The 27,817-nt window shown below is 56.1% G+C and overlaps 1 protein-coding gene across 3 annotated transcripts in view; it reads left to right on the top strand.

Annotated features, from left to right (window-relative positions):
• The window catches only part of ADAM33 (ADAM metallopeptidase domain 33), a 77,548-nt gene that overhangs the window by 14,552 nt on the left and 35,179 nt on the right, over positions 1 to 27,817 (top strand). For 2 of the 3 annotated variants that reach the window (XM_084626548.1, XM_084626546.1), the window contains exons 3-4: positions 9,027 to 9,103; positions 25,433 to 25,511. In XM_084626548.1, the coding sequence (XP_084482674.1) occupies positions 9,027 to 9,103; positions 25,433 to 25,511 (156 nt within the window). The remainder of the gene's footprint in view (positions 1 to 9,026; positions 9,104 to 25,432; positions 25,512 to 27,817) is intronic. The other variant, XM_084626547.1, reaches the window with a different exon arrangement.

Genomic DNA, 27,817 nt, shown 5'->3' with positions numbered 1-27,817 from the left:
AACGCTCCCCATGTCCCCTGCCCCACGCTGCCACCATGCGGCAGTGAGTCTGGCATAGATGTGTATAGGGGCTAAGCCCCTCTGTCTTCAATTTATTTCTTCTGCCGGCTCCCCTGTGAGACAGGGCAGTGCTGGGATCCCCACTGTGCGGACGGGAACGGAGGCAGGGTGAAGCCGGGGGCACCATTTTCACAAGTGCTTAGCATGGGGGCCCAGATCCTCAATGGCTCCCGAGTTCTGTGGAGATTCGGCACCTAAATACCTTGGCCGCCTCATTTTCACAAGGAATTCCGGCACTTGGGGGAGAGGTTTTTCAGAGGTACAAATGGCAGCTGGGCACCCAACTGCCCCGGCGTTCAGGTGGAGTCTGGCACCCACTCACCGCTTGTGCCTTTGGAAGTTCCCCCTTGGCATCCTGAGTGCCTCTGACTCGCAGTGAGACGAGGCAGGAGAGGGCGCCTCTCTTATTGGACTAACTTCTGGTGATGAAAGAGACAAGTTTTTGAGCCACACAGAGTGCATGAGGCTCCTAAATCACTTAGGCCTTGAGGAAAGGAAAGGGGATAATTGTACCAGGTTAACCTAACTTGAAGGGGAAAGGAGTCCAGGAGAGCTGGCTGTATTTCAAGGAATCCCTGTTGAGGTTACAGGGACAAACCATCCCGATGAGTCGAAAGAATAGTAAATATGGCAGGCGACCAACTTGGCTTAATGGTGAAATCCTAGCGGATCTTAAACATAAAAAAGAAGCTTACAAGAAGTGGAAGGTTGGACATATGACCAGGGAAGAGTATAAAAATATTGCTCGGGCATGTAGGAATGTTATCAGGAGGGCCAAATCGCACCTGGAGCTGCAGCTAGCCAGAGATGTCAAGAGTAACAAGAAGGGTTTCTTCAGGTATGTTGGCAACAAGAAGAAAGCCAAGGAATGTGTGGGCCCCTTACTGAATGAGGGAGGCAACCTAGTGACAGAGGATGTGGAAAAAGCTAATGTACTCAATGCTTTTTTTGCCTCTGTTTTCACTAACAAGGTCAGCTCCCAGACTGCTGCGCTGGGCATCACAAAATGCGGAAGAGATGGCCAGCCCTCTGTGGAGATAGAGGCGGTTAGGGACTATTTAGAAAAGCTGGACGTGCACAAGTCCATGGGGCCGGACGAGTTGCATCCGAGAGTGCTGAAGGAATTGGCGGCTGTGATTGCAGAGCCACTGGCCATTATCTTTGAAAACTCGTGGCGAACCGGGGAAGTCCCGGATGACTGGAAAAAGGCTAATGTAGCGCCAATCTTTAAAAAAGGGAAGAAGGAAGATCCTGGGAACTACAGGCCAGTCAGCCTCACCTCAGTCCCTGGAAAAATCATGGAGCAGGTCCTCAAAGAATCAATCCTGAAGCACTTGCATGAGAGGAAAGTGATCAGGAACAGCCAGCGTGGATTCACCAAGGGAAGGTCATGCCTGACTAATCTAATCGCCTTTTATGATGAGATTACTGGTTCTGTGGATGAAGGGAAAGCAGTGGATGTATTGTTTCTTGACTTTAGCAAAGCTTTTGACACGGTCTCCCATAGTATTCTTGTCAGCAAGTTAAGGAAGTATGGGCTGGATGAATGCACTATAAGGTGGGTAGAAAGCTGGCTAAATTGTCGGGCTCAACGGGTAGTGATCAATGGCTCCATGTCTAGTTGGCAGCCGGTATCAAGTGGAGTGCCCCAGGGGTCGGTCCTGGGGCCGGTTTTATTCAATATCTTCATAAATGATCTGGAGGATGGTGTGGATTGCACTCTCAGCAAATTTGCGGATGATACTAAACTGGGAGGAGTGGTAGATACGCTGGAGGGGAGGGATAGGATACAGAAGGACCTAGACAAATTGGAGGATTGGGCCAAAAGGAATCTGATGAGGTTCAATAAGGATAAGTGCAGGGTCCTGCACTTAGGACGGAAGAACCCAATGCACAGCTACAGACTAGGGACCAAATGGCTAGGCAGCAGTTCTGCAGAAAAGGACCTAGGGGTGACAGTGGACGAGAAGCTGGATATGAGTCAGCAGTGTGCCCTTGTTGCTAAGAAGGCCAATGGCATTTTGGGATGTATAAGTAGGGGCATAGCGAGCAGATTGAGGGACGTGATCGTTCCCCTCTATTCGACATTGGTGAGGCCTCATCTGGAGTACTGTGTCCAGTTTTGGGCCCCACACTTCAAGAAGGATGTGGATAAATTGGAGAGAGTCCAGCGAAGGGCAACAAAAATGATTAGGGGACTGGAACACATGAGTTATGAGGAGAGGCTGAGGGAGCTGGGATTGTTTAGCCTGCAGAAGAGAAGAATGAGGGGGGATTTGATAGCTGCTTTCAACTACCTGAAAGGGGGTTCCAAAGAGGATGGCTCTAGACTGTTCTCAATGGTAGCAGATGACAGAACGAGGAGTAATGGTCTCAAGTTGCAGTGGGGGAGGTTTAGATTGGATATTAGGAAAAACTTTTTCACTAAGAGGGTGGTGAAACACTGGAATGCGTTACCTAGGGAGGTGGTAGAATCTCCTTCCTTAGAGGTTTTTAAGGTCAGGCTTGACAAAGCCCTGGCTGGGATGATTTAACTGGGAATTGGTCCTGCTTTGAGCAGGGGGTTGGACTAGATGACCTTCTGGGGTCCCTTCCAACCCTGATATTCTATGATTCTATGATTCTATGAACCCCCGCCCCCAAATTGTACTTGGGGGCCCAAATTTCTCCTGATGAATCCCAGTCCCTGGAGTGCCTGAACCTCCACATCTTCTTCCCTGAGTGTTTTGTCTCTGGATTGGGCTACTCCGTGCAGATTTGCGCCTTCCTTGAGGAGAGCCCTGCCTCTGCCCAGTTGGCCTGGAGCCCTGCAGGCGACACCAAAAGTTGCACAATAAGGAACAAACTCCAGCCTTGCTAGGGAGATGGAGCCTGCGGATCCCACTGCTGCCTCTTGGGTGTGTGGCCTACACGTTTAGCATTGCTGGTCTGGCAGCCTGGAGCCCTCTGATGTGGCAACACCCGCTTCCTTGCCATGGCATAGAGACCACGGCCAGGTCACTTCCCTGTAGGGGCTGCCCATAATTAGCCCCACTTGTGGGCGTGGCTTTTTCACCTCCCAGGCCACCAAAGAGCTAGTCATTGCTGGTCTGGATTTGAACCCACGGCCAGTCCCGGGGGCTCACGATGAAGGCTTGTACGCTGTGGCCTCGTAGCCGCCACCACAGCGGGCCTCGTGGAGCTGCCTTGGGCAAGCAGGGCTTCGCAGGTTCCTGAGTCAGAGTCTGAAGTCTCAGGCTCCAGAGCAGCACCTGTGGGCTGACCAGAGCCAAGTGCTGGGACTTGGGCTTCCCCAAATGCCAGGCTGGGGGTATGCTTTATCCTGGGAGCTGGGGCTGTCTTTGATCGGGAAGTGCTGGCTGATTAAAGAGGGGGAAGGTTGCCATTGGACGTGCGTGGGCCTTTGAATTGGGGTGAAGACACGGCAGTTCCTCTGGCTCGTCTTGCCTCCTGAGTTTTAACCAGCGTCCGTGGCGATCAAAGAGATGGGGAGGCGAAGCCCTGCATCGGGAGTGGATTTCGCTCTGACGGCTGATTCTTCCTTGTACAGGCAAAGTCCATCCTGGCGTGCGTTTTGAGCATAAGGTGGGACCCGTTATGAGCAAAGCAGGGGTGGAAACAGCCCCGTGCCAATAGGGCGATTCTCGGAGGGATACGCGGTGCCGAGGGAGAGCCATATTTGCTTGTCTAAGTCTTAATCTCCGCAAGAGCCTCCCCAAACCAAGTGTCGCTGCAGTCCCAGCACATGCAGTCCGGCCCGGCAGCCAGCTCTGAGCAGCAGCCATTCTACAGGGACGGAAGCTATGTAGATCTCTAAAGCCCCCATCACAATGCTTGGCACCCAGAGCTTCATTGCAAATGTTCTTTAGACGGCCTAGGAAGGAGTCCTGCAGAAAGGGATCTGGGGGTCATAGTGGATCACAAGCTAAATATGAGTCAACAGTGTAACGCTGTTGCAAAAAAAGTGAACGTCATTCTGGGATGTATTAGCGGGAGTGTTGTAAGCAAGACACGAGAAGTAATTCTTCCGCTGTACTCTGCGCTAATAAGGTCTCAACGGGAGTATTGTGTCCAGTTCTGGGCGCCACATTTCAGGAAGGATATGGACAAATTGGAGAAAGTCCAGAGAAGAGCAATAAAAGTGATTAAAGGTCTAGAAAACATGACCTATGAGGGAAGATTGAAAAAATTGGGTTTGTTTAATCTGGAGAAGAGAAGACTGAGGGGGGACATAACCATTTTCAAGTACATAAAAGGTTGTTACAAGGAGGAGGGAGAAAAATTGTTGTTCTTAACCTCTGAGGATAGGACAAGAAGCAATGGGCTTAAATTGCAGCAAGGGTGATTTAGGCTGGACATCAGGAAAAACTTCCTAACTGTCAGGGTGTTTAAGCACTGGACTAAATTGCCTAGGGAAGTTGTGGAATCTCCATCATTGGAGATTTTTAAGTTAGACAGACACCTGTCAGGGATGGTCTAGAAAATACTTAGTCTTGCCTTGAGTGCAGGGGACTGGACTAGATGACCTCTTGAGGTCCCTTCCAGTCCTACACTTCTGTGATTCTTCACCAACAGGCAGTTCTCCCAAAAGAAACAAAGCTTCTCTTCTCCCCCTTTGCGAGGACCTCTCACTGGAAGGGTCAGAGGCCAAGGGACCCTGCCGGTCCCAGTAGAGTGGAGGAATCTAGAAGTGGCCGCCCGTCAATAGGTGGTGGGCTGTAGCTGAGTTCCTCATGCACAGGTGCTCCAGTGAGCTCTGCTACTCGGGAACAGTCTCAACAGAGGCCAAAGATGGAATGAGCCATGGAGACTGAGGTGGGCCAAAAGCTTTGTTACCTTTGCAAACTCCAGAAACTCCTTCCCATGAAGCAGCTGGCTGGGAACCCTCCGGGCTGGGATCACTGGGTGCCTTTCTCAGGCCTGGCTTGTGAGGGAGGTCGCACCAGATGATCAGGATGGTCACGTTAATCCATGTATCTACAGAATGGCAAAGCACCAAGCCCTCGCAATGAGCCCTGGAAGGGTGTTCTGGCTTGGGGAGTCTGACAGCCCCCCCGGGGGCTCTCCTTCTGCTCTGCCTTTAAGCACATGGCTCTGGAATGACAACAGTCGTGCTGGGAAACCGGAGCCTGACTCAATGTGTCGTTTGGCTTGCGAGGGCCTTGTTTACTGAAGGGAAATGTTAAACCGTTGTCTGTGGGGAAAAGTGGAGAGGAGGGGCAGATTGCAAAAGAGACATAAACCAAGTCAGTAACATCAGGGAGAGACATAAACAGAGATTGAGACACACGCCCAGAGAGAGAGAAAGGATCCAGCCTTCCGGCCCTTGTGTACACACCACGCAGCTCGGGCTGATGTAATCCCGTTAGATGCACTTGGTGACCAGGTAGGATGACCACCTGGACCTTAGCCCCCACTTTCCATGAGGCCCCACCCCTGCTCCTCCTCTTCCCCCGAGGCCTCACCGCCAGCCTGGAAGCCAGAGCCGGGAAGTGGTAAGAGCTGCCCAGGGAGCCCAGGCTGCTATGGGGAGCCCCAGACCCTCCGCCTGCCCTGGGGGGCAGGGACATGGGCTGGGGGCTGTTTTCAGGCACCCTGCTCCCACCCCACCCAGGGCAGATGGAGGGTATGGACCTCGACAGTGGCCTGGGCTCCCTGGGCAGCTTTTACCCTGGCCCGACTCTGGTTTTGGGGGGGTGGGGCCTCGGGTAAGAGATGGAGTAGAGGGAGGGGTCTCAGGGGAAGAGGAGGAGTCAAGGGTGGGGCCAACGCGGGGGCGGGGTATGCATCCTGCTTTTGCCTTTTGAAAAGGTGGTCTCCCTATGCCAGCGGCCAGTTCCCGGCTCCCCTCTGGCAGCGTAGAAGAGGCCTGGAGAAATGCTGCACTCCTCTCTGTTACTCGCTGTCACCAGGAAGATGAGTGCTTTAGAGCTGAGATAGAATTTGGGAGCCCCCAACAGGGCTCCCCGGTGCCTCTGCCCCAGCACAGGTGGTGAGAGTTTTGGAGTCACTTCAGCACCTGAAGATGGCGTCTGCACTGATATTTCGTTCAGATCTGTTCTGTGATCAACTCCACTTGGCAGAGCGCTGGCCAATCAGACAAATGCACAACGCAGGGGCACCCTGGGCGAATGCAAGCTCTTTGTTCCTGCCCCGGTTCTGGGTCAGATCCTCTGCGTTGGGCTGCTTTTCCCAGCTGATGAGCTGAATCTTATTGTCTGGCCACTTTCCTGCAGCACTGGGATCCTGGGGCCTTGGTGTATAGGCAGGAATTGCTGGTTCTAGCAAGATGTGGGAGCCGTATGGGCAGCTTGAAATCCCAGGCACTGCTCCAGTTGGAGTCCAAGACGCTATGTTGAAGTATTGATCCCACGGGGTGGGGTCCTGGACACAAGTCAGAGAGAGAGTTTTGGTTTTAGCCAGTGGCCCCAGCCCACAGAGCATGGGTCTGTGGGGGGAAGGGCTGCTGCTAGCCAGGCAGAGCTGCTCTTAAGTCAAGGATTTGTACCCTGGTGCCAAGCCCCTGTGGAGATGGGCCACCCTGGTGTGAAGCAGGGTTGGCTCCGATGGGATCTGTGCCAGACAAGGCCCTGGACTGCGGGCCCGGCCCAGAAGCCTGTAGCGTCCTGGGGAAGCTGAGTCAATCATTTCCTCCCCTTGCACCCGGTATTTTTACCAGCCGTGTGTTAGGCAGTGCCCGGAAGCTGACATTTCTATTTATTCCCCTGCCCTGGCATGACAAACCCTGCAGTCACCCGACTGCACCGCTCGGATCAAAGCCTGCGGAGACAGGGATGCTGGGCCCTGCCTGGACAGCTGGCAAACCAGCTGGAGGTAGCTGTCAGGGTGCAGAGGATGGGGAGGAAATGAACAGCAAGGGCCCAGTTCTCCATTGTCTCATGCAGCCGTTTACTCCAGTGCAAAGCGCCGGGGGGCTGATTCAATGCAGAGTTGAGCCTCAAGGTGCGGGAGGCTGAGCTGGTGGGCAGAAGAAGGGGGAGGAGGGAAGTGGCAGGGCTTGGAGGTAGATAAAAGCAAGAGCTATGGGTTGAGAGGAAGAGCTCTTTGTGGAGGGGGGAAGGGAGGTTGTCCTCCTTGCTCTCCGGCTGTAGTAGGGCCCAGGGAGCAGAGCTGCTGGCTCCCACGCTGGCTGCAGGGAGCCTCCGCTGGCATGAGCTTGCCACTTGGATTCCTCTCTTGCTCGTCCAAATTGCCATGGTCCCCTGGGTTCTTACCCTGTGGGCTGACAGTCGCTTGCCAGCGTGGGTTGGAATGTGGCCAGCCCCAAGGCGTTGCTGGTCTGGGGGTGCTGGCTGGGTTGTTGTAGCTGTGATGTCTTGTCCCACCCCAGGGTGGGGGTCTTAGCTCCTGGGGACAGGAGACATTCTACTCAGGGCTGGAATTCAATTTTCAGGGAGGAAGGCTGGCCTAGTGGTTAGGGAGTTGGACTGTGACTTTTAGAGGCAGGGGTCAATTCACTGCTCTGCAACAGACTCCCTGTGCGTTCTTGGACAGGCCCTTAGTATCTCTGCCTCAGGTCCCCATCTGCCTGGCGGGGTAATAACCCTGGCCGCTTTCAGTTCAGTTCTTTGGGGCAGGGACGGTCCCTTCCTAGCACAGCTGGGCCTGGATCGTGGTTGGTGTTACTGCGGAGCAAACACTAGGAACTATTTTTGTCCCTGGGGAAGGGATGTCCCATTTCCGATCTGGGGCGGGGATCCCGTCTCGTCCCTTTGTGTATTCTCTGGGATGTTTCCAATTCATTCTTGCACGCATGCGTGTCTCTGCAGAGAGTGGTCATGCATCCACATCTCAGATGTTCTTTGTCTCTCGTTTTCCTCCGGTGGGTGAGGCAAATCCATGACGGGGGTGGTTGAGCTGGATCCGGGCTGGGGGAGGAGCCCAGCGTCGGTGACAGAGGCAGTGGTCACGGCGACCGGGAGCCGGAGAACAGGCCGCCCTGGCCTGACAGAGGAGGGGCTGGAGAGCGACCTTGGGGTAGGGGTTGCAGGTGTCCAGGTGGGAAGCGGCGAGGACCCAAGCGGGGATTTCAGGGGAGCCAGAGCCCAGATCCTGGCAGCGTTACGGAGGCAGAGCTGCGTTAAGGACGAGTTCGGCGTCTGGGCTGGGGTGAGAAGCAGCGTCACCGAGACGGAGGCACGGGGAGGGTATCTCAGCCTTTCCCTTGCTTTCTGGGGGCCCTGGCATGCTGCCCGTCCGGAAGCTGGACCCGGGGGTGGGGAGGACCCAGCAGAGGCAGAGTGTGCAGGCAGTCGGACAGCGTGAGCTGCCGAACACAAGAGCAGGGCCAGCACAGCCTGGGGGTTCAGCAGCATGGGGGGAAGGCCTGTGAAGTCAGCCAGCCAGCCCATCACCTGGGAATGCAGGATGGCCTTTCCACACCGTCTGCCCACGTGCCAATCGATAAAAACAGGCGGCGGTCGTGACCCCCTGACACTTGGTTGTGCCCCCTGGGCTGAGACCCCATCCCTTCTCCAGTGCTCTTAACGCTCCCGGCAACAGAGCCTCCACCGCTTCCAGGGAGAGGCCATGCCACTCTCTAGGGATCCCGGCGACCAGATCTGCTCTGGGAGGAACCCACGTTAGAGGGCAGCGTATGAGGTCACATCCCTCTCTTGGGATACCCGCCGAGAGGCTACTACTGGTGCCGACGCTCTGCCTAGGGGAGATCTCTGTTAGCTCGGGTGGGCAGGGCCTGCCTTTTTGCAGCAGCTGGAGCAGGGTTCTAGACCCGGCTGCCCAGGTGCGGGGCGGATCTGTTCATTGGCTGCATCAGGAGGGTTTGTTACGTGGGGGAGCTGGGCATGGCCCGTTCCCAGATTCCCCACCCTGCAGATCTCCTGGCCTGGGGAGAGCTGGCAATGGAGGCAGAGCTGTGCAGCAGTTTGCCCTGTCTCCCCAGCTTTCCCTTGTGACCCCATTCCTCCCTTGCTCTCCTTCCACAGGTGCCAGCACCCGCCAGGGGGGATGTGGCCGTGACTGCTGAGGGCAGGGAGCTCATCCTGGCACTGGAAAGGAACCAGTAAGTATCCACCTTGGGACACGGGGGGCTCTGCAGGACTCTAGCTGCAGGGTTGGCCCTGGATGTGTGCAGCAGGTGTCCGGGGTGGGGGTGTCTGCATGGACCACCTGGCTGTGCAAGGAATCATCTCAGTGTTGCCCCAAGCATGACCCTGTCTCGTAGATTGTCACACCCTTGTGTCGCCGCTCAGCCACCAACGCTGTTGACTGTCCGCTCCCTGGTTCACCTGCCCATCGGCTCCCTCCCTCTTTCCCCTGCCCAGTCTCCTGCCAGCCTGGAACGTGTCTCTCGCCTGGCACACTCCCTCCCTGCAGTGCTGGTGCAAACGCATGCCGGAGGCGTCATTGCCCTGCCCCGGTGCAGTCATTCGCGCAGCGGGAAGCCGGCGTGAGCCGGATTCATGTGGCATGTTATGCGCTGAGCGTGGACGACCACGCACGCTGCCAGGGGGCTGGGCATTCCCATACGCCCCCGCTCAGACACGTGGGCACGTGCCTGCTCTCAGGCAAGCTGCACTCGCCCTGTAGACGGGGCGACTTGCGAGAGCTGGGAGAGTGAGCCGCTGCCGGCTCACCGGGGTTTCTCAGTGACTCACAGCCAGAACACAGCAGTTCCTAAGCTGCGGGTTGCTTTGGTATTGTTGGGGGGCGCGCCAGGGCTGGCCTGTTGGTTCTTCTCAGGGGGTTGGTGGGGGCTGGGCTGTGTGCCGTCCGTTGTTCCTACAGGGTTGTTCATCCGTCCACACTGGTTTGTTTTTACAGGCTTGCTCGCAGGGACGGGGCTGAGCACCGTGGCTTGTTACTGTAGGGTCTCTCAGAACTCATCTGCTTTGATTGATTTCCTTCCTCCTGCCATTTTGGAATTCAAAACAGCTGTGAAAACCGTTAACCTCTTGATCTCCGTGGTGCGCCCAGCACTGCAGTGTCTGTGGGCCCTGCTCATATCAGTCAAGTTAGCCTTCCAGTGGGGCAGTGCTGGTAACCCTATTGCACTGCTGGGGGAACTGAGGCACAGATGAGGCTAAGTGACTTGCCAAAGGGGCACAGGGACCGCTCTGCAGCAGAGCAGGGACTTGAACTGAGGTCTCTGGAGTCCCAGTCAGTTCTGTAACCACATGCCCCCTCTTCCTCCCATGCAGAGCTGGCTTCCCCCGCCGGTCTGTGGAAATGCCTGGCCCTGTGAGCATCCCAGTGACTCCGTTCCCTGTCCCCCCTCTGACCCTGTGCTGGCTGAGTAACTGGTGCGGAGCGGTCCTGACGAGTTGCCTGCTGATGGAAGCTGAGCTCTTTGGACTCTGCATGGAGCTCGGTGGAGGAGAGCCCGCCAGACTGTTTTGGTTTCTGCGGCTGGAGGCTGCCAGGCTCCTGGGGCTCTCGCTGGCGGGCAGGGGGGTCAGCGGTGCCAGGGGCCCCGCTGGGACAGGGATTTGTTTGCAGATGGGCTGTGCCCTGGCAGGGAGTGAAACCAGTGAAAGTTCAGGCCAGAGAGAGCGTTTTCAGCTTCCCTCCTAAATGCAACAGCGAAGGGGCAAAGCTCCCGTTGGATCAAGCTGTGAAAGATGCCCAGGGAGAGGGGTCTGGGGTTAGAGAAGCCCCGAGAGAAGGATGTTGGGGAGCAGGGTCTGGTGAGCAGGAGGGGAGTTGTGAAGGGAGCAGAGAAGCAGTAAGAACTGCTGTGGTGAATTGGGCCATCTGGTTCCATATCCCACTGCCTGGCGCACGAACCAGGCTCGGCCTGCCGCCTCTTGGTGCATGAACCAAGGCCCTGGGCCAAGAAATCTTGTTCTCTCTCTGCCCCATCCTGAGCCCTAACATAGTATCCAACTGCCTTCCATACTGACCGTTCGTCCATCTAGCCTCCCTCTTACCGCCAACCTGGTCCAGACCCTCCATCCACCTGCCCGGGTCCAGGATCCCACCTACAGCAGTGGCCAGTACCTATGGCTTCAATGGAGGGCGCACTGTTCCCCTGTCAAATACAATTGGTTGCTCTACTGGAGCAGGGTGGGCTGAGGGAGGCATTCCTTCCTGACCCCGCAGGCCATCGGCCTGCGCCCTGAAGCATGACATTTGCTGATGCTCGGTGGTATCTTGGCCTGGGAAGAGGGCAAGGGACGCACTGTGGCAGCAGAAGTAGCCCACGTGGGGAGGGAAGCTGGAATAAGAGGAGAGTAAGACATAACCTTAGGGATGGGGAGACAGATGTCATGAAAAATTGTGGTCCAGTGGTTAGAGACCACGGGCATGGGAATCGTCTGGAGTTTCACCCTGGCAGGAATCCAGCTGGCGCGGGCATAGGAGCAGTCAAAGCAGCACAGCTCAGGTTTCCGGGTGGGTAGCTCTGCCCTGGCCCAGGCCCCGAGTACGTACTCGGCTCGCTAGCCTGCTCTGGCTTCACTGCTGCTGCCCGTGCTAGCTGGCATCCAGCTCCCTCGGGCCGGCGAGCCATTCACGGCTTTTGCCGCGTGGAGATACCGGGTGATCTGAGCGTCAGCCTTTCCCTAGCTGGAGACGGGGACGGTGAACCAGTTACTCCCTGCACTGGGCCTCTGGTCAAAAGCTCAAGTGCTGATTTCCACTAGCGAGTATCAGAGCAGTAGGGAGGATAAGGCCCCGATGGGGGTCCGATGAGCACCTAAATCGCGAGGGTGCCTGGGCGCTTTCCTTGGGGGTGGCTGCAGTGCGTACCGAGGGGCGTGAGCTGGGGCATTGCTTGGGGTCGTAATTAACCAGAGGAAGCTCTAACCTCGTGTGTAATGCCGGCTCGCGGCGGATCTGAGCGTGCCGGGAGAGCACGTTCCACCCCAGCACCACAAAGCACTTGACGGCTAGGCTGGGAGGCAGCCGGCCCAAGGGCCGTGACAGACGCTCCATCGCTGGGGGCGTTTAAAACTGGACCAGCCAAACACGGGAAGCCAGGCTGCTTTGCTGGGGGGGAACAGGCTCCACAGCCTGACCAGGGCTTTCCCTTCTGTGGTTTCCGCCATGAGCTGCCCTCAGCATTAGCACTGGGCCGATGTGTCTCTCCTGCCTCCCTGACACCCAGAGTGGGGCGAGTCACCACCTGCGTCCCCACCACTGGGCTGAGATGCTCCCGAGGCGTCTCCCCGCCGTAGAATTCCTCTCGCCCCTGGGTCCCGTGGGCAACAGGCTGCAGGACGTTGGTCCTAGGCCTCCCTCCCGATCGCCGAGCAGCAAGTGGAATGTTCTCCCTGAAGAGCGCGTCGGCCTCGGTGCGGGCCGTGGGAGCGAGGTGGGCGTTTCCCGGGGCGGGGTCCCCCGCCGGCCGCAGTGCTGTCGTGTCCTGGGCCCTGTGCGTGTGAATGGGGTGATTTCACCTTCCCCTACTGAGTCAATAGTACGATTTCTGTCCTGCAAGGGAAGTACCAACCCTGTGAGCTTCCTGCCGATAGCAACCTCCCTGAGCCAGCTGGGGAATTGTGCATCTCGTGGTAGGAGTTAATCTCTCTCTTTTCCATGTCCCACACCCACCCCTCCCTTTCTCCCTCCCTCGGCCCCCACCCCTTAGCTAATGTACGACTCTCCATCACCCTCTGGTCCTAAACAGTGATGGACAAAGATCTGGAGGGTCCTTGCAGCTAAACACCCAGGAATCTGTGCAGCATGTGAAGTGTATTGCGTTGATGTGCAACATTTCCCCAGCATCTCTGAGCGTTAGCTCAGACTGTTAGGTCTGGATATTGGACTAGAAATCTCCCAGGAAAAGGCTTTCCCTCTGGGATTCCTGGCTCTCTTTGGAAATGCTGCCGCAGTGGCCTTTCCTGTGCAGCATCTCGTTCCTCTGCCCTGGATCCCAGCTGGAACGGGCAGGCGCAGGGAGCATAACGAGGGGACCAGACTAAGGATGTTTTGGGCACGTTCAGCAGGACCAGCAGGGAAGGGTGGAGTTCGTGGCTTGTGGCAGCATGGACTGATCTCCACATGGGACTGTCAGACGGCCATGAGGCCAGCTCGCCAGAGTGGCAGCGTGCAGGCCCCGGGTAGCGTTTCAAGATGCCAAGGGGTGGGATTTTCAAAAGCGCCTCGCTGGGCCCCCGGTGGAGCGGGACTGTTAGACCCGTGCTGGGGGCTTCGAAGCCTCCCCGGCGCTGTTCTGCGGGCCCCTCCTGGTCCGGGTGAGATCGCACCAGCAAAGGCAGGACCACGAGGGGAAAATCCTGATGGCTCTACCAGCAGCCAGTGTCCGCCTGACCTGACATGACTCTCCCGTGTGCTTGTTTGCACCCAGCTCCAGCGTTAACGAGCCTGGTCCGTCGGTGTCGCTGCCTCTCCTCCGCTCGGAGCTGGTTTGGATTTGTGCTGGGGCTGGCAGCATCCTTTCTCCGTAGCCTGTGGCCTGAAACCCTCCTCGGGCCGGGGATCTGGAATGTTGTTTCTTCTACACGCTGCGTCCGCGCCGATCAAAAAAATCGCAGGAGACGACGCTACGGCCCTTTCCTGCCAGCAGCCCTGCTCGACATCGTATTTAGCTTGGAGCCTGGCCTAGGCAGGAAGTATTTGGAAGGGTAGACTTGATTTTGGAAACCAAATGAAATGAAGAAACGCGCGCTCTCCAAAGTAACCAAGAAGAGAGGGACGGGGGAGAGAGAGAATGTTTCAGGCATCATAATCCTAGCAGGGGCCTGTGCTCATTCCTTTGTCTTTTCCTAACCTCTGGGTGGGATCTGGACAAGGACTCCTGGGGTGGCATCTTCCCCCGGCTGGGGCGGGCGCAGGACACATTCATGCCCCAGCACCTCGTCACAGTCTGGGCATGTCGGTGTTCTCGCTGGCCAGGAAGGCACAATGTCGTGCCAAGCTCTGTACCTCCCCTCGCGCAATGCAACAAGCCAGGTGCCCAGCTGGTGTGAATCAGTCTGTCTGTCTGTCTGTCTTCGGGTTCTACGCGGCTGCCCATCATGGTAGTATCCGAGCTCCTTCCATGTTAAATCAATAGCAACATCCCTAGTGGATTTTGGGGAGTCTCTGGCTCTTCTCCCTTTGCTCTGGTGTCAGTGGGTCTTTGCTGATTCACACCAGCGGAGAGTCTGGCTCTTGCTTAGCCCTGATTCTCCTCTCTCTGGTTCTACTCTTCTACCGGCGTGTATCTTCTGACCTCAGCGGAGCTGCTCCGGATTTACACTGATGTCAGCGGCAGGAGGAGCAGGCCCAGTTCCTACGTAGCAGTGTTTGTATGGGTCGCCTCCTCTCACTTCCGGCTGGACCTGCTGTCACCTTACATCTACCTGCCTGGGCAAAAGATAGGGAAAGCCATTTGCAGGCCCATTCATGAAATCTGACCCCGGCCCGGCTGGGCCCTTTGTTCTGTGGCCCCTTCCTTGGTGTGTTGGATCTGCAGGGCTGGCTGGGGTTCCAAGGGCCCCTTGTGATCCTCTCACCCGACCTGCGTTACCCAGACTCATCGGCCTTTGATTGGTGCTGACGTGGGTAGCCAGGTTCGAACAGGTGAGAGCATAAGCTGAAGTGCTCTCCCGGCATCCCTGCCTGTGCTGGCTCCGGGCCCAGGAGAGGGAGGGTCACGAAGGGCAACAAATGAAGAGGAGAGAGCGAGCCCCACTGAGCCATACAGCCCATAGCTCACTCAGCGCCCAGAGGAAAGCCCAGCTCAGGAGCTGAAAGTCCTAGGCCAGTGCTATCACTGTTACGGGGCAGGGAGAGTTAACCACAGAAATACTGACTGAAGGGGCCTCGGGGATGACCTAACTGGTTGAGAAAGGTCACGTGTCCTCCCCCTCCCAGGCACCGGTTCCAATCGTGCATGGTCTGTAGCTAGACAGGGCTTGAATCTGCAGGGTTTTCACTAGCACCACGTGCTGCCTGGCTCTTCTCTCTCTCCACACTCTGCCGCGGCGGGGACTTCCAGCATAGCCAGGAGGCTGCCTTGGGTTTCTCTCTGTCTGCTCCCGAACAGCCTGATGCTGGCCCGGGGTTTGCTGCGGGTGCACCCGTGTTGGCACGTCACCGCCCCTGGGAAGCAGCGGGGCATTGAGCCAGCCTGCGGGGCCCCCGCTGATCGAGGGTTCTCGCCTGCAGGGCGATGCCTTCTGGGGCAGCGAGCGCAGGGGGAGTTGGCGGCAGCAGCATAAAAAAGTTTAGTATTCGTTCTATGCGGAGTGCCGTCCCCGTGTCTCCCCCCCGACCCCGCATCCAATACTGGTTTCAACTCAGGCTTCACACCTCAGCACCCTGTTGCTTGCAGGCCGTGCCCTATCCCGGGTCAGGCGCTCTGCCCAAGAGGTTAGAGGGGACAGAGTGGGGAAGGAGGGCATGGCCCCAGGAAGGGGAGGCCCCTGGGAAACTGAGCAATTGTGGAGCATTGTGCAAACTGCATTTGGTTATTTGGATCTTAAGATCAGTAGAACCCCAGTTTTAACACCGGTCCCTACTCCCATAGCCCGATGCAGTACAAGGCGAGTGACACATACCAGGGTACATTTATGTACTGTGATGTGGCAAGGCCAGATGACTATGAAAAAGTAGTGGGAGATAGATATATTAGCTCCAGGCTAAACAAATCCCTGGTACCAGGATAAGTGAAATGGCAGCTGCTCCAGGTCAGGTAAGACACCTGGGGCCAATTAAGAACTTTCCAGAAGGCAGGGAGAAGGCTAGGTTGATTGGGACACCTGAAGCCAATCAGGGGCTGCCTGAAACTAGTTAAAAGCCTCCCAGTTAGTCAGGTGGGTGTGCACGTCAGGAGCTGTGGGAGGAAGCTGCGCTGTTGGAGAGGCTGAGTAGTACACACCATATCAGGCACAAGGAAGGAGGCCCTGAGGTAAGGGTGAAGTGGAGCTTGAGGAAGTGAGGGCTGCTGTGGGGGAAGTAGCCCAGGGAATTGTACATGTCATGTTTCTAAAAGGTCAGCTACCATAGCTGATACTATTATGGTCCCTGGGCTGGAGCCCGGAGTAGAGGGTGGGCCCGGGTTCCCCCACACACACCCTTTGCCCCCTGATTAATCACTGAGACTGGGAGACAACAGAGATTGTACAAGGAAGGATAACTTCTCCTCACCTCCCTAGCTGGCTTATGATGACCCTTCTTTCTAGAGAGAGAAGGGTTACGTGGAGGGTCACAGTGAATATCTGAGGCTAGTGAAATCCGCCAGGAAACGCGGGAGCCACGGAGGCAAGGACAGAGCTTTGTCACAGTACATAACTGGAGTGCTGGGAAGCAGTGGGTACTGGCCTTGGTCTTGAGATGGGTTATAACCTTTATAGCCCTGACCAATGTCTGTGATGGGGTATGGGGTAAAAATCAGTCTCTTCCCAACCCTCCCATGTGTCTCCTCCACTCCTCTTATTACAACATGAACAATTCATAGACAGAGAGAGAGAGAGAGCAGTGTGTGGAGACCGGTTTAAATTTCATTCTGGCTTAATTTGATGTGCCCTGTTTGCCAGCCCTTGGATGGAACCCCAGCCCTCCTGTTCTTCCCTTGTTAGCATCAGGGCATAAACGTTTGGAAGCCAGGCTCGTTTGCAGCCATCTGGCTGCTTTGGGTAACGAGGGACAAGCCAGAAGGAAACCAGAGCTCGCTCTTGTTGAAAAATGCTGACCACTGAAGAAGTCTGATGAGTAATGATGCTGGCTCTGAGCAGAGAACAGCGGAGTTTCCCAGCAGGGGAGAAAGCATGGCGGTGCATGCAAGGAGATGGATGTGCAAGAGAGTTTGTGCTCATGCATGTAAGGTGTGTGCAAAGGTTCTGGTGTCCCTGGGAGCAGGGAGGGAGGAGCACAAGACTATGCATGTGTTTGCATTCATGAAGGGACAATGGCACAACACTCTGGGAAGGTGTGTGTCACTTCTCCCTCTACCACTGGTCCCATAGGTGATGACAGCTTACTACTGCTGCTGGCTAAAGGGACTATTCCTGTAGCTCAAGTGATGGAGGTCTGTGCTGTGGTGGTGAATGTCCCAGGTTCAGACCTTGCTGATACTGTATGAAGGCAGCTGTTCCAGAGCGTTGTGAGCATGCGGGTGAGGGGTTTGTCTATCCGATACACTACAAGGATATATGTGCGTGCACGCGCCCGTCCTTCCCCCCCCTTAAGGGCTTCTAATAACACCATGGGAACCATGGGTCTGATCGGAAGTCAGTGGAGAGGCTCCTATTGACTTCCAAGTGCTTTGGATCAGACCCGGTAAGAGCAAGGATGAGCTGGCTTGGGGCTGTTGACCTGTAACGTGTGTAGCCTCATTTCCCCCATCCAGCCCCCTGTTTTCTATATCCAGAGATAGTAAAGGTGGCACTGAGGGTTTCCTCTTGTCTTGAGTTCCTGGAGCTGCATCTCTGCTCCCAAACCTGCCAGCTTCCTTCGCTTTTAAAACCACAGAGGAAGCTGTAGACGTTTGTGATCTCATCAGCAAGCGAAAGGGAGGTGCTGAGCCCTGAACACAGCCCTGCCGGGGGAAGTAGAAGATGGACGGACTTCACCAGCTTGTTGTAAACGCGTGTGCAGTTCTTGGGCCCTGCAGGTTTAAATCAACACAGTGGCATTGACTTTGGTGGGGCAAGGTCAATTTACACTAGCTGGGGATCTGGCCCCCGTCTATCTACCATGTACACATTCATGGTCAGGAATTGTAAACCTTTTAATTAATACTTTTTTTAAAAATCGTGTTTGTGATTCTCCTTGAGCAAGGGAAAAGAAGGGGATTGAATCCTGTCCTAAATAGAAAAATGAAAGGTGAGAGGGCTAAGATGCTGTTTGCCAGAAAAACATGAGGGAAAGCTCATGGGAGACTTCTTCAGGCTTTTTTTGTTTGAAGTTTCCCATTTTGATTGCAAAGGGAAAAGGTCTTTTTGCAGAGGTAGGACCCTGATTGAGGTAATTCAGCCAGTTGTCTGGCAGCCCACTTTGCATACGGCAACCCAGTGGCTAAACACTGTGAAAGTTGTTGTGGAAACAATATCTCATTTGCACCAGTGCAGTACCGCCATGCCCCTCCTTCATGAGGTCAAATCCTCTCAGGAGCTGGCCTCAGATGAATTACTTCACTGGAAACAGGCCACCAATCCCTTCCCTCTCAGGGCTGCCAGGCCATAGGGAGAGATGGATGCATATATTGCATCGACTTTTCAAAGCAGCTTTCGTAGCGTTTGCCCATTAGCATTATACTAGGTGAATGAATGAAAGTATGTTAGTGATTTACGCACATTGCGTAGCGCACTTGCTCAGTGTCCTAACAGCCTTCTACTGCTGCTGGCTAATGGAGTTACTCCTTTAGCTCCGGAGGGCTGGGCCTCAGGTGCTGAAGGCCCTAGATTCGGTGTCTAGTGCAGACTTGGGGTAGGGGCTGTTGCAATCCCAGGCAGTATTGTCCGGTGGCTAGAGCAGAGCACTGGGAAATGAGAATTCTGAGTTCTGTTCCTGGCCTTTGCCATTGAATCGCTTTATGGCCTTAGCGTCATGTGTTTTCATGTTTCTGCGCCTCGGCTCGCCAGTCTATGCGGTGGATAACCATGCTACCTCCGAGACCCCGAGCCTTCATTTGTTGTACCGTGGCTTGAGAGCTTCGCATGACGGGTGCTGTCAGAGGACACAGGATAATTACCCCGTAGAGCTTCAACAGCCTTTCAAGGATCATGTGTCCAGGGAAAAGAGCTCAAGCGACGTTCTCATGATCAAAGTGGCTTGGACTGTCTGATGCATAGGTGCTGACTTTTGCTGCCACCGGTGGGTGCTCGACCCCTCTCTGCCCCAGCTCCGCCCCTGCCCTACCCCATTCCAACCCCTTCCCCAAAACCCCGCCCTGGCCCCACCACCTCCCCTGAGCGCGCTACGTTCCCTCTCCTCCTCCTCTTTCCAAGCATGCCGCCAAACAGCTGTTTGGCGTCGGCCAGGCGGGAAGCGCTGGGAGGTAGGCAGAGGAGCGAGGGTGCGGATCGCTCAGGGGAGGAGGCGGAAGAGGAGGTGGGGTGGGGGTGGGAGGAGAGAGCTTGGCTGCTGATGGGTGCAGAGCACCCACTGATTTTTCCCCGTGGGTGCTCCAGCCCTGGAGCTCCCACGGAGTCGGCGCCTATGGTCTGATGGGACAATGGGTGGCTGGTGGCAGCTGTAGCTATGGAGTTCTTACTGGGAACTTCAGAGCGAAGCACTGTCCAGCCGTGGTCACTAGGGCTGCTTTCCCCGTGCTAGGACAAGGGATCGCCAGACATCTGGGGATCTCCAGCCCTGTGCAGAGGTGCTGTGGAGTGGGATCATGACAGTGGTGGTTCTTAATTCTCTCCCTGCCGAACGGGATTGTGACCCTGAGCGGTGTTGGTATCAGGAGCTTTGCTTTAAATGCCAGGCACCCACTGAACACTGCATGTACTAGCTTGTTCCCTCTGGAGTGATTAGTGCTGACAGCATTGTGATATCCAGCACAAATCTGGGACCGTTTCATTGTCCTGTGAGTCAGAGGGACAGGAAGTGGGATGGATCCAAGGAGATCGGAGGTACCCATGATTTTGGGGCTGGCCACTGGACTCAATGGGTGAAAGGGGAGGGAGAGTAAAGGTCATAAAGAATATCAAGCAGGTCCACAGGCGGGCTAAAGTCTTGTTTGTCTTTGTGGGCATTAAAGATCTCAGGAAACTTTCATAACCATAGGGGTTTGCTTTGCTGTACTCGGCCAAAATGTCCCCTATCTCTGCTGCCCTCCACCCCATAAGTGGCTAAATTTTGGTGGGGCTCTCGTGGACGGTTTGGGAAGAACATCACGTCCTTTTTGATGGCAGACGTTCCTGTCGCCAAGAAATCGTCTCTGTTTAAATCTCGCCCCCATGCTCTGGACTGCACTTGGCTCTAGTTACACTGGGGTAAAGCTGCACTAACCGAAGACAGTGGAGTTACTCCTATGCTCCCCCAACGAGAGAAGAGCACGGCCCCCGCTCTTGACACGTGGGGCACTAAAGGTCACACTGCCTGATTTTAGCTCCCTTTTAATTGCCAGGCGGTGCATGAGGTGGGAAGCCACAGCTTGGTCAATGCCAGCTGATTGGCCCAGGCAGGGGTGGGGCAGGCGAGGAGTGGGTGGTCCCAGAATCCACAAGTACTTGTTACAACTCAGCTGGTTGCAAAATAAGAAACCGGGAGCGAGGGAAAAGGTTGGCTGCTATTTTTTGCTGCTGTTTGTTTTTTTCTCTTTCTGCTTTTCCCTCTTTTACTGTGGTATAAAATAGACCAGGTGGGGCCCAAGGGCATGGAAGTAACCTATGGATTTTGGGCGAGGTCTTCAGCAGATGTAAATCAGTGCAGCTCCATTGACTTTGGTGGAACTGCACTGATTTACACCCGCTGGGGATCTAGCCCTCAGGGTCTGATCCTCAAAGGTGCTGGGTCCCCTCAGCTACCACTGAACTCACTCTGTGGGACTGGGCCCTTAAATAGCATCATCCTCGTTAGGATGTGTCCCAGGTGCCCAGCACCATGGTAGAGGGTCTGGATGGGAACTCCTCATGGATCGCCCTTCGTTTGGGGATGTGTTGTGGCTGTGACTCGTGAGAGCTTAGCTCCCTGCCATCCTTGGAGAGCCCCGGTGCGTTGGGTCCAGCCTGTCAGAGCAGAGGGAAGGGCCCAGGACAAAGGTGGAAGAGGCAGGAGGAAGGTGGGGGAGGGCAGAAGTGAAGGAGAGGAGTGGCTGCTACAGGGGGAGGGGGATGAATGGAAGCAGGCCAGGAGACGCACGCGCTCTGGGTTCACGTCTCCTGCCACAACGTGATGGTTGCCCTTGTCTCCCGTCCCCTGTTACTGTGCAATGGTCACTGTTCATAGCGCTGCCCGATGGCGGTCACCACACACGGGCAGGGCCCCGCCGGGAGGACCACTTGGGCCGGAGCCCGGCGCCGCGGAGTGTTGCTCCTTGCGTCTCCCCCTGCTCTCCAGCCTCCGTAGCCGGGGCTCCTCCGCTGCCTCCCCTGAGGGCCCTGCCCAATACCCAATTGCTCTTGCATGTTGGAGCCTTTTCCTAGCACCCGCCTCAATTCCTTCCTGCTGCCCGAGAGGGTGAGTCACTGCCACCCTGGAGGAGTCTCCAGACCACGTCCTCCCCCATCCTCTGGGTGGGTGCAGCGAGCTGCCTCCTGCCAGCACGCCTAGGGGAGGATGGGCGTCCGTCGGCATCTTCTATCTGAATCCCAGAGATGGGGAGGATCTCGGGAGCTCTCTAGTCTCTCCCCCATTGCAGCCAGTGCATGAAAGTTATCTCTGAGCCCGAGAGAATTACTCAGTGGCCGAAGCAGGAGATTCCGGCTCCCTGGATTCCTGGGAAACAAACATTCAGCCCCCTGCAGAGTCATCTCCGACCTCCTCGGCGAGCCTGGTTCTGTGCCAACGGCTCTGCGTGGCTCTTTCAGAGGAGATCTTAACCCTGGCTCTTCTCTCTGCACGCTAGAAATCCTGCAGGGCTTCTGGCGAGCTGCCTGCTGTCTTCGAGTAGTGTGGATGCGCCCTGGCTGACCACGTCACAGCTCCCCCAGAGGTGGCTGCATTTCAGTGGTGGAGAACGTAATTTATGTGTTTGGGGCCAGGCCAAGGCCCCATGTACTCAGCAACAAGCTGAATTCTGTGGCAAGAGCCCTCGATTCTGCAGTAGTTTTGTTTTCATTCAAATCCAGATGTTTGTTGAGATACAAAAATTCATATTGTGAGATCAGCACAGCAGCTCCTGGGTCATTTATCCTGTTGCTGAATTCAGCTCACTCATTGTCCCCACAGCTGCAGTTTTGGATGCCAAAGACTTTTCCATGGACCATGTGTGGCTGCATCCCAGAAATGGCTGGAGGGATGCTGGAGGTTTGGGTCGCTAGGTGAGAGGCAGATGGGGCTTTTGGCACCTGGAGAGGCAGTTTGGGATTGTGGGCATAGCACGGTAGCTGGATGTTTCTGCCAAACTGATTGGTGGTGAAATAGCTCACAGGGTTAATATTCAGACTGCCCTCTTCGGCTCTCAGTTCAAACCTCTTTGATGGTTTCAGGCTCTCTGCACACTCAGGCAGGCATCATTGGGTCACATTGCCAAGGTTCCTTCGAAGCCAGGAGGGCTAGAGGGTGTTTCTGAAATGGAAGCGGAGACTGGTGCACAAGGGGCGGATTCCACTGCTAGAGTAAGTGGGTCCATGTGCACAGAGCTTGTGCAGCCCTCGGGGGTCCTGCAGGATGACAGTGCTGTGGCCAGAGCAGTGTGGCACATCAGAGCGTATTCTGCAGCCTGGTCTAAGTGCCCCATGAGATGGGGCCTCCATGTCCTGGAGAGATGATTCCCCAGGCTAACAGGCAGGGCCATTAGCAATTTTGCTCAAGCTCATCCCATTCCTCCCACCACGCTCCCTCCAGCTTGGACCACCCTGGCTGGCTCCTCTCCAGGCTTGGAGCTCCTCCGAGGAGCTCTGGCCTGTAGGCTGCAAGGGGAGGAACTTGGCCATCTTTGCTCTCCCACCTCCAGTGGGGTCATTCCTGTCTAACCCCCTTCACTTCGCTCCCGGAGACGCCCGTCCTGCCCCACGCAGGAGCCCCCCGAAAGAGGCAAACGCCGCCTTCGCTCGGGGTTTTAAGACATTCTGTCTCTGTTCCCGAGTCTTGTCGTCTGTTCAAACAGCAGGAAGCTGTTTGTCAGCGCGGGGCTGGGTGTGTCGCAGTTGCAGGGCTGCTGAGAGATCGCAGGCAGCTGTGGGAAAGTGACTCATTGGGGGGGGGGTGTATGGGCTGGGGAGTTTTGCTGCTTCTCAGAACCAGCTTCTTCTGGCTCAGGGGCGTAGAAAGCTGCTGTCAGGGTAGTGTCTCAGTGCCTCACAGACTTTATGGGCTTTCGCCTCACGCCTCCCTCTGCAGGTGAGGCGAGGTGACTTGCCCAGGGTCACCCGGGAGGTCTGTGGCAAAGCAGGGCAATGAACCCAGGTCTCCCAAGGCCTAGCTAGTGCCCTAAGCACTGGACCCTCCTTCTGCTTTGAAACATGCCACTTCTGCAGACTGCTTGTCAGCGGGGGGCTGGGTCCTGCACACAGGCCCCTCCCTCTACCCTGCCGGTATCACAGAGACGGGGAGTGAGCCGACCCCCAGGCCCCCTCCCCCACCCAAAACTCGGATCCTGGTTTTGTTCTGAGGCTCTGAAAAGTTTTCTTCTCTCCCCCCTACCCCAGTGATATGTAAATGTTTGGCTCCCTCTGCACGTTGGGGGTTGTTTTCTTGTTTGAGTCCCACCCTCCCGCCCCTCTGCTGTGCAGAGCGCGTTCGCAGGGACAAACGCACCGTGATGCCCTACTGCAAACCTTGCCGGCTGATGCTGCTGCCTCAGTGATATTTCATGCCTGGCAGCGGCGGATCCATGGCAATCAAGGGGTTAACTCCAGCTCAGCTTCTCTCTTCTGCTCCTTGGCAGGGCTGTAAATTTGGCTGTTTGTGTCAGAGGCCTGGGCTGCATATCCCCCCCCACATCCCCCTCCGCAGGTAGAGGGTAATAGCCTACTTCTGCTGCCAGCTAAGGGCATTGTTCCTGTAACTTAAGTGGTAGAGGTTTGTGCTTTGGTGCTGGGTTCAAACTCCGCCCGGGCCCTGTGGTGGAGATCTTGCCCCTGGGGAGACTACTGGAGGAATGAAAATTGGGGAAGGGGTGAGCTTCACGCCCCAGGCCATGGCATCGGGGAGTTTTCTTGTTGGGACCTCTCGCTCTAAATACTATGCCTCAGGAAAGAGACCTCACTGACTCTGACTGTGTTTTGTTTTATTTCTCCTGACTCATCCCACGTGGCCCCCAGCATAAGCCTACCTGAGTCTGTCGTGCCCCAGGTCCGGCAGCTCCCAAAGAAGGGGGGCAGGCAGATTTGGATTTGGGCATCCTTGACAATCGTCAGCCCAGGCCTGCATTGGTCAGGGACGGGTGGCAGGTATGTGGGTGGGTGGAGGAATTGTAGGAAGTCCAGCTTCCCTGGAGTTAGTTCTGAAATCCCCTCTGGCCTTAGGAGTTAAAACCCAGACAGCCCCTTCTCTGCAGCTCCCTCTGAGTTCCTGCCCCGTTTCTCCAGCTCTGGGGTGGGATCACCCCCTCCTTCCCTACTGCTGGAGCAGCAGGACCCTGCCACTTCCCCACTGCCCTCCCGCCTCAGATCTGGCCCAGCGGCCCGGATCTCCGTTCCCCTTGCCTCCATCCCCCCAAGGACGTTATGGGAGTGTCCCATCAGCAGACAGCCTGTGCTGAGATGGGAACCCGAGGGGAGGCCAGAAGGGGGCAAAGCACTTCTGGCTCAGAGGCCTTTGGAAAGAAGCCAGAGGTTGTGATCCATGCTCAACGTATGTCTCCTAATCCCAGAGCCAGAGAGGCAGGGGAGCGGGGTCCAGTCAGCAGCCAACCCTGGGGCCGAGCCGCGCTCCTCTCCACGCCAGGCATGTCTGTGAGCAGGCCCCGGGTCCGCGCCCCTCTCTGGGCTAACGATGATTGGGGCCGGGGGGGGGGGGGGGGACAGGGAAGCCCACAGCCTTGGTTTTGAATGGCTCCCTCTGTGTGGCTGCCTCAGTTTCCAAGACAACAGCACTGGGGCAGGGGCTCAGGGTTTGGCTTATGCGCTCTAGGCTCCCCTAGCCCTCTCCCCTTCCCCAGGCCCGGCTCTCCTCTACCAGCCTACCCCTGCCTGCCCCGCTGCTCCCCGATTGACCCCTTCCAGCTCCCCTCCCGTTTGCCTGGGTGTGTCTAGTTGTGCGAACACGTAGCGAGGTGAGGGCACGCACAGAGGCGTGTGTCTGCGTGTACGGCTGCGGTTGTGGCCTCGGTGTGTTGTGTGGATCTTCACATGTGTGCGTCCGGGGACGTGTCTGTGTGCAGTCCCTTGGGGCGTCTGCCTGCCGGGACGGCGGCGCTGGGATTCGGCGGGAGGGGCGCCATGCCAACGCCACGTGCCCAGCGGGAGGGGCCTCCAGGGAAGGAATCTGCGTTGAGGCTCTCGGTAGAGCCACAGGACCGGTGCAGCCAGAGCAGCGGCCGGGCAACCCTCCACTGAAGCTCCCGCGGCCCAGCCTGTGCCAGGGGCGGCCACCACCGGGCCGAGACGGGAGCCTCCAGCCCAGCCTGACTGGCCAGGCGGCCGTCAGTGCCAGCAACGGCCGTGTTTTCTGAGCCGTGGACGCACATTGGCCGCCAAGCAGCCGTCAGGTGGCCCTGGGTGTCGGTCACTCCTGACCTGGTCTGCACTCGCCGGGAGCAGAAAGGCCCTAGATCGGATCCTCCAGCCCGCACCTTTTACTGGCTAGTCCTTGCCCCTCTTAGGCAGTAAAATAAGGAGGGGCTAGGAAGACCTGGGACTGCTCACCGGGTTCTCTTGTTCTCTCCCAGCAGGCTGCTGTCGCCGGACTACACCGAGACTCACTACTCAGCCGGCGGGCAGCCGGTGACGCTGTCTCCCAACTACACCGTGAGTAGGGTGCCCAGCATTGCCAACGGCAGAGGTTTTGCAGTGGTGTGGTGACTCCTTCCCTCTGAGTCAGCGCTCGCCCAGCGCCTGGCTCGGGGTGATGTGCTCCTGGCGGCGCCGTCCCTTGAATGACCTATAAAGCTCAGGATCTGTCCCGTTGTGGGCATTGAGTGTCCGGTGGCTCTTTTTGCAAGCCTGGGCGTGTTTGTCCCAAGCAAATTCCATCCAGCTCAGGTTATTACATTCTACCTGTCTATAGCCCCCCTGTACGATATGGCATTCTTCACTTCCTGTCCCAAACTATCGTGTGGTGCTACTGTTAAACAGCTGCCGTGATCCACCCCAGAGGTGGCTGCATTTCTATGGTGGTCAAAGTGATACCTGTGTAGCGCTTGTACCTAATCTGGGGAAGGGGGTGGAACAGAGAGATTTTTACGATGCGTGCCTAGACAGCCCATCTGGACTCAGGGAATGTTGTGGGGTGGTCAGACATCATGATGAGTATCTAGAGAGCTAGCTGGACAGCTTCATGGTTGTACAGCGCTTTGGGGTCTTGTGGGATGAGAGGAGCTGGGCAAATGCAGAGGTCAGGTAGTTGTCATGTCTGCCCAGTCGTTAATGGAAGAGACTGTCCTTAGCAGGTGTAAATCAGGATCATTGAAATCACTGGAGCTTGCTGATTTACACCAGCTGAGAATCTGGCCTCTATCTCTCTAGAATCCCTGCCGCCAGCATCTTTCACCAGCACTGCACTAATCTGCGACACTCCACCTCTCACACCTCCTCCCTCTCACCAGCTTGTATCCTATCGCCTCCAGATGGGATCTGGTGACCCTCTAGGGGTGCAGGCTGGTAAGAATGGAGGACAGCACTGGCTGTGAGGGTCACCCCTTCACTATAAGTCACAATACAAGTCAAACCATAGAGAAGAAGGATGGTCCAATGGCCAGAGCTCTAACCCGGCACTTGGGAGACAGGGGTTCAGTTCCTTGCTCTCCAACAGCCTTCACCTTGGGTGACTCACTTAGCCTCTCTGTGCCTCAGTTTCCCCCCCTCTATCATGGGGATAATAGTACTGCCTCCCAGGGGTGTTTGGGAGGGCTAGATAAGTCCCATAGATGCATACTCAGGCTTCCATCAGGGCCACAGTGCAGGATGTGTATGGTTTGTGGAGATTTCTGTGGGACGTGACTGTCGCTATTTGCTTGCGTGCTCTTTGAGAAGCTGCCGTATTACTCTGGTTTCAGGAGTCCTGCTTTATTGGGGGTTGCTTATGGCAACCAGAGACTAGGGGATCCCCTAAAGTAATAGTATAAACCCCTCCCAGCTGGGTTCTTGGGCATTGAACGGTCATTAATGACTTCAGGTCGGCTCACTGTCCCCGTCTGACTCTGTTCGTGTCGGGGAGCTGCTCGACTCCCGCCCTGAGGCAGTGCCCATGGAAACACCCATAAACCAACACGCGCTGTGGGAATGGAAATAGGCACTCAGCGATTGAGCGACTTGAAGCAAAGCTGGCGAGTGTAGCGGCGGGAATGGAACCCAGGAGTCCTGACTCCCAGACACCTCCTGTGACCACCGGACAGCACACCCTGCCCGTGTAGTTCCACAAGGCTGACATGGCTGTTCTGTTGGGGGGCCTCCTCTTCGGGAGCCTCCGAGGGCTGTGGCTGGTTTACCGCACAGATTCTCAAAGGGTGTGAGTGCTCCAGCTCACTTCACCACCGCACTGGGGTGTTGTGAGGATACATGCATTAAAGACTGTCAGATCCGACTGTCACAGGGGCCATCCAAGCCCCTTAGACCGACAGTCTCCTTACCCAGAGCTGCTCTTTTCATGTCTTGTCTGCGTAGTGCTGGGAACTCTGCTCTCCTGGCTAGATTCCCTTTTCATTCTGTCTGCCTAACTCCCAGACCTTAGGTGCTATATTCTTCTGCAGATGGCTGACGATGGCTTTCGAACCTAAAACGTCTCCTCAGCATTTCAAACTTTGCAATTCAAACAACGCAGGGAAAACACTTACAAATTTTGTGACATCTCCCCCTGAGCTTTTAACCAACTCTAAAAGTAAGAAAGAAAGAAAGAAACACGCCACATTTTGTAAAACAGAGGAAACATAGGGGGGAAAAATTTCACTAAATTCCCTCTCCTGTTTGTTTTGCTTTTTGACCAGCTCTCTGCTTTTCACATCCTGTCCTAAATTTCTGGGCTCTGTTGATTAGCAGCCCCATTCCACCCCAGAGGTGGGCACAGTGCCCTTTGCCATGTATCCCTTACCTGCACTCTGGCATGGCACTGTGAAGGT

Source organism: Lepidochelys olivacea, assembly GCF_965140295.1.
Source record: "Lepidochelys olivacea isolate rLepOli2 genome assembly, chromosome: 4".
NCBI lineage: Eukaryota > Metazoa > Chordata > Testudines > Cheloniidae > Lepidochelys > Lepidochelys olivacea.
This window is presented reverse-complemented; position numbering and strand designations above follow the sequence as displayed.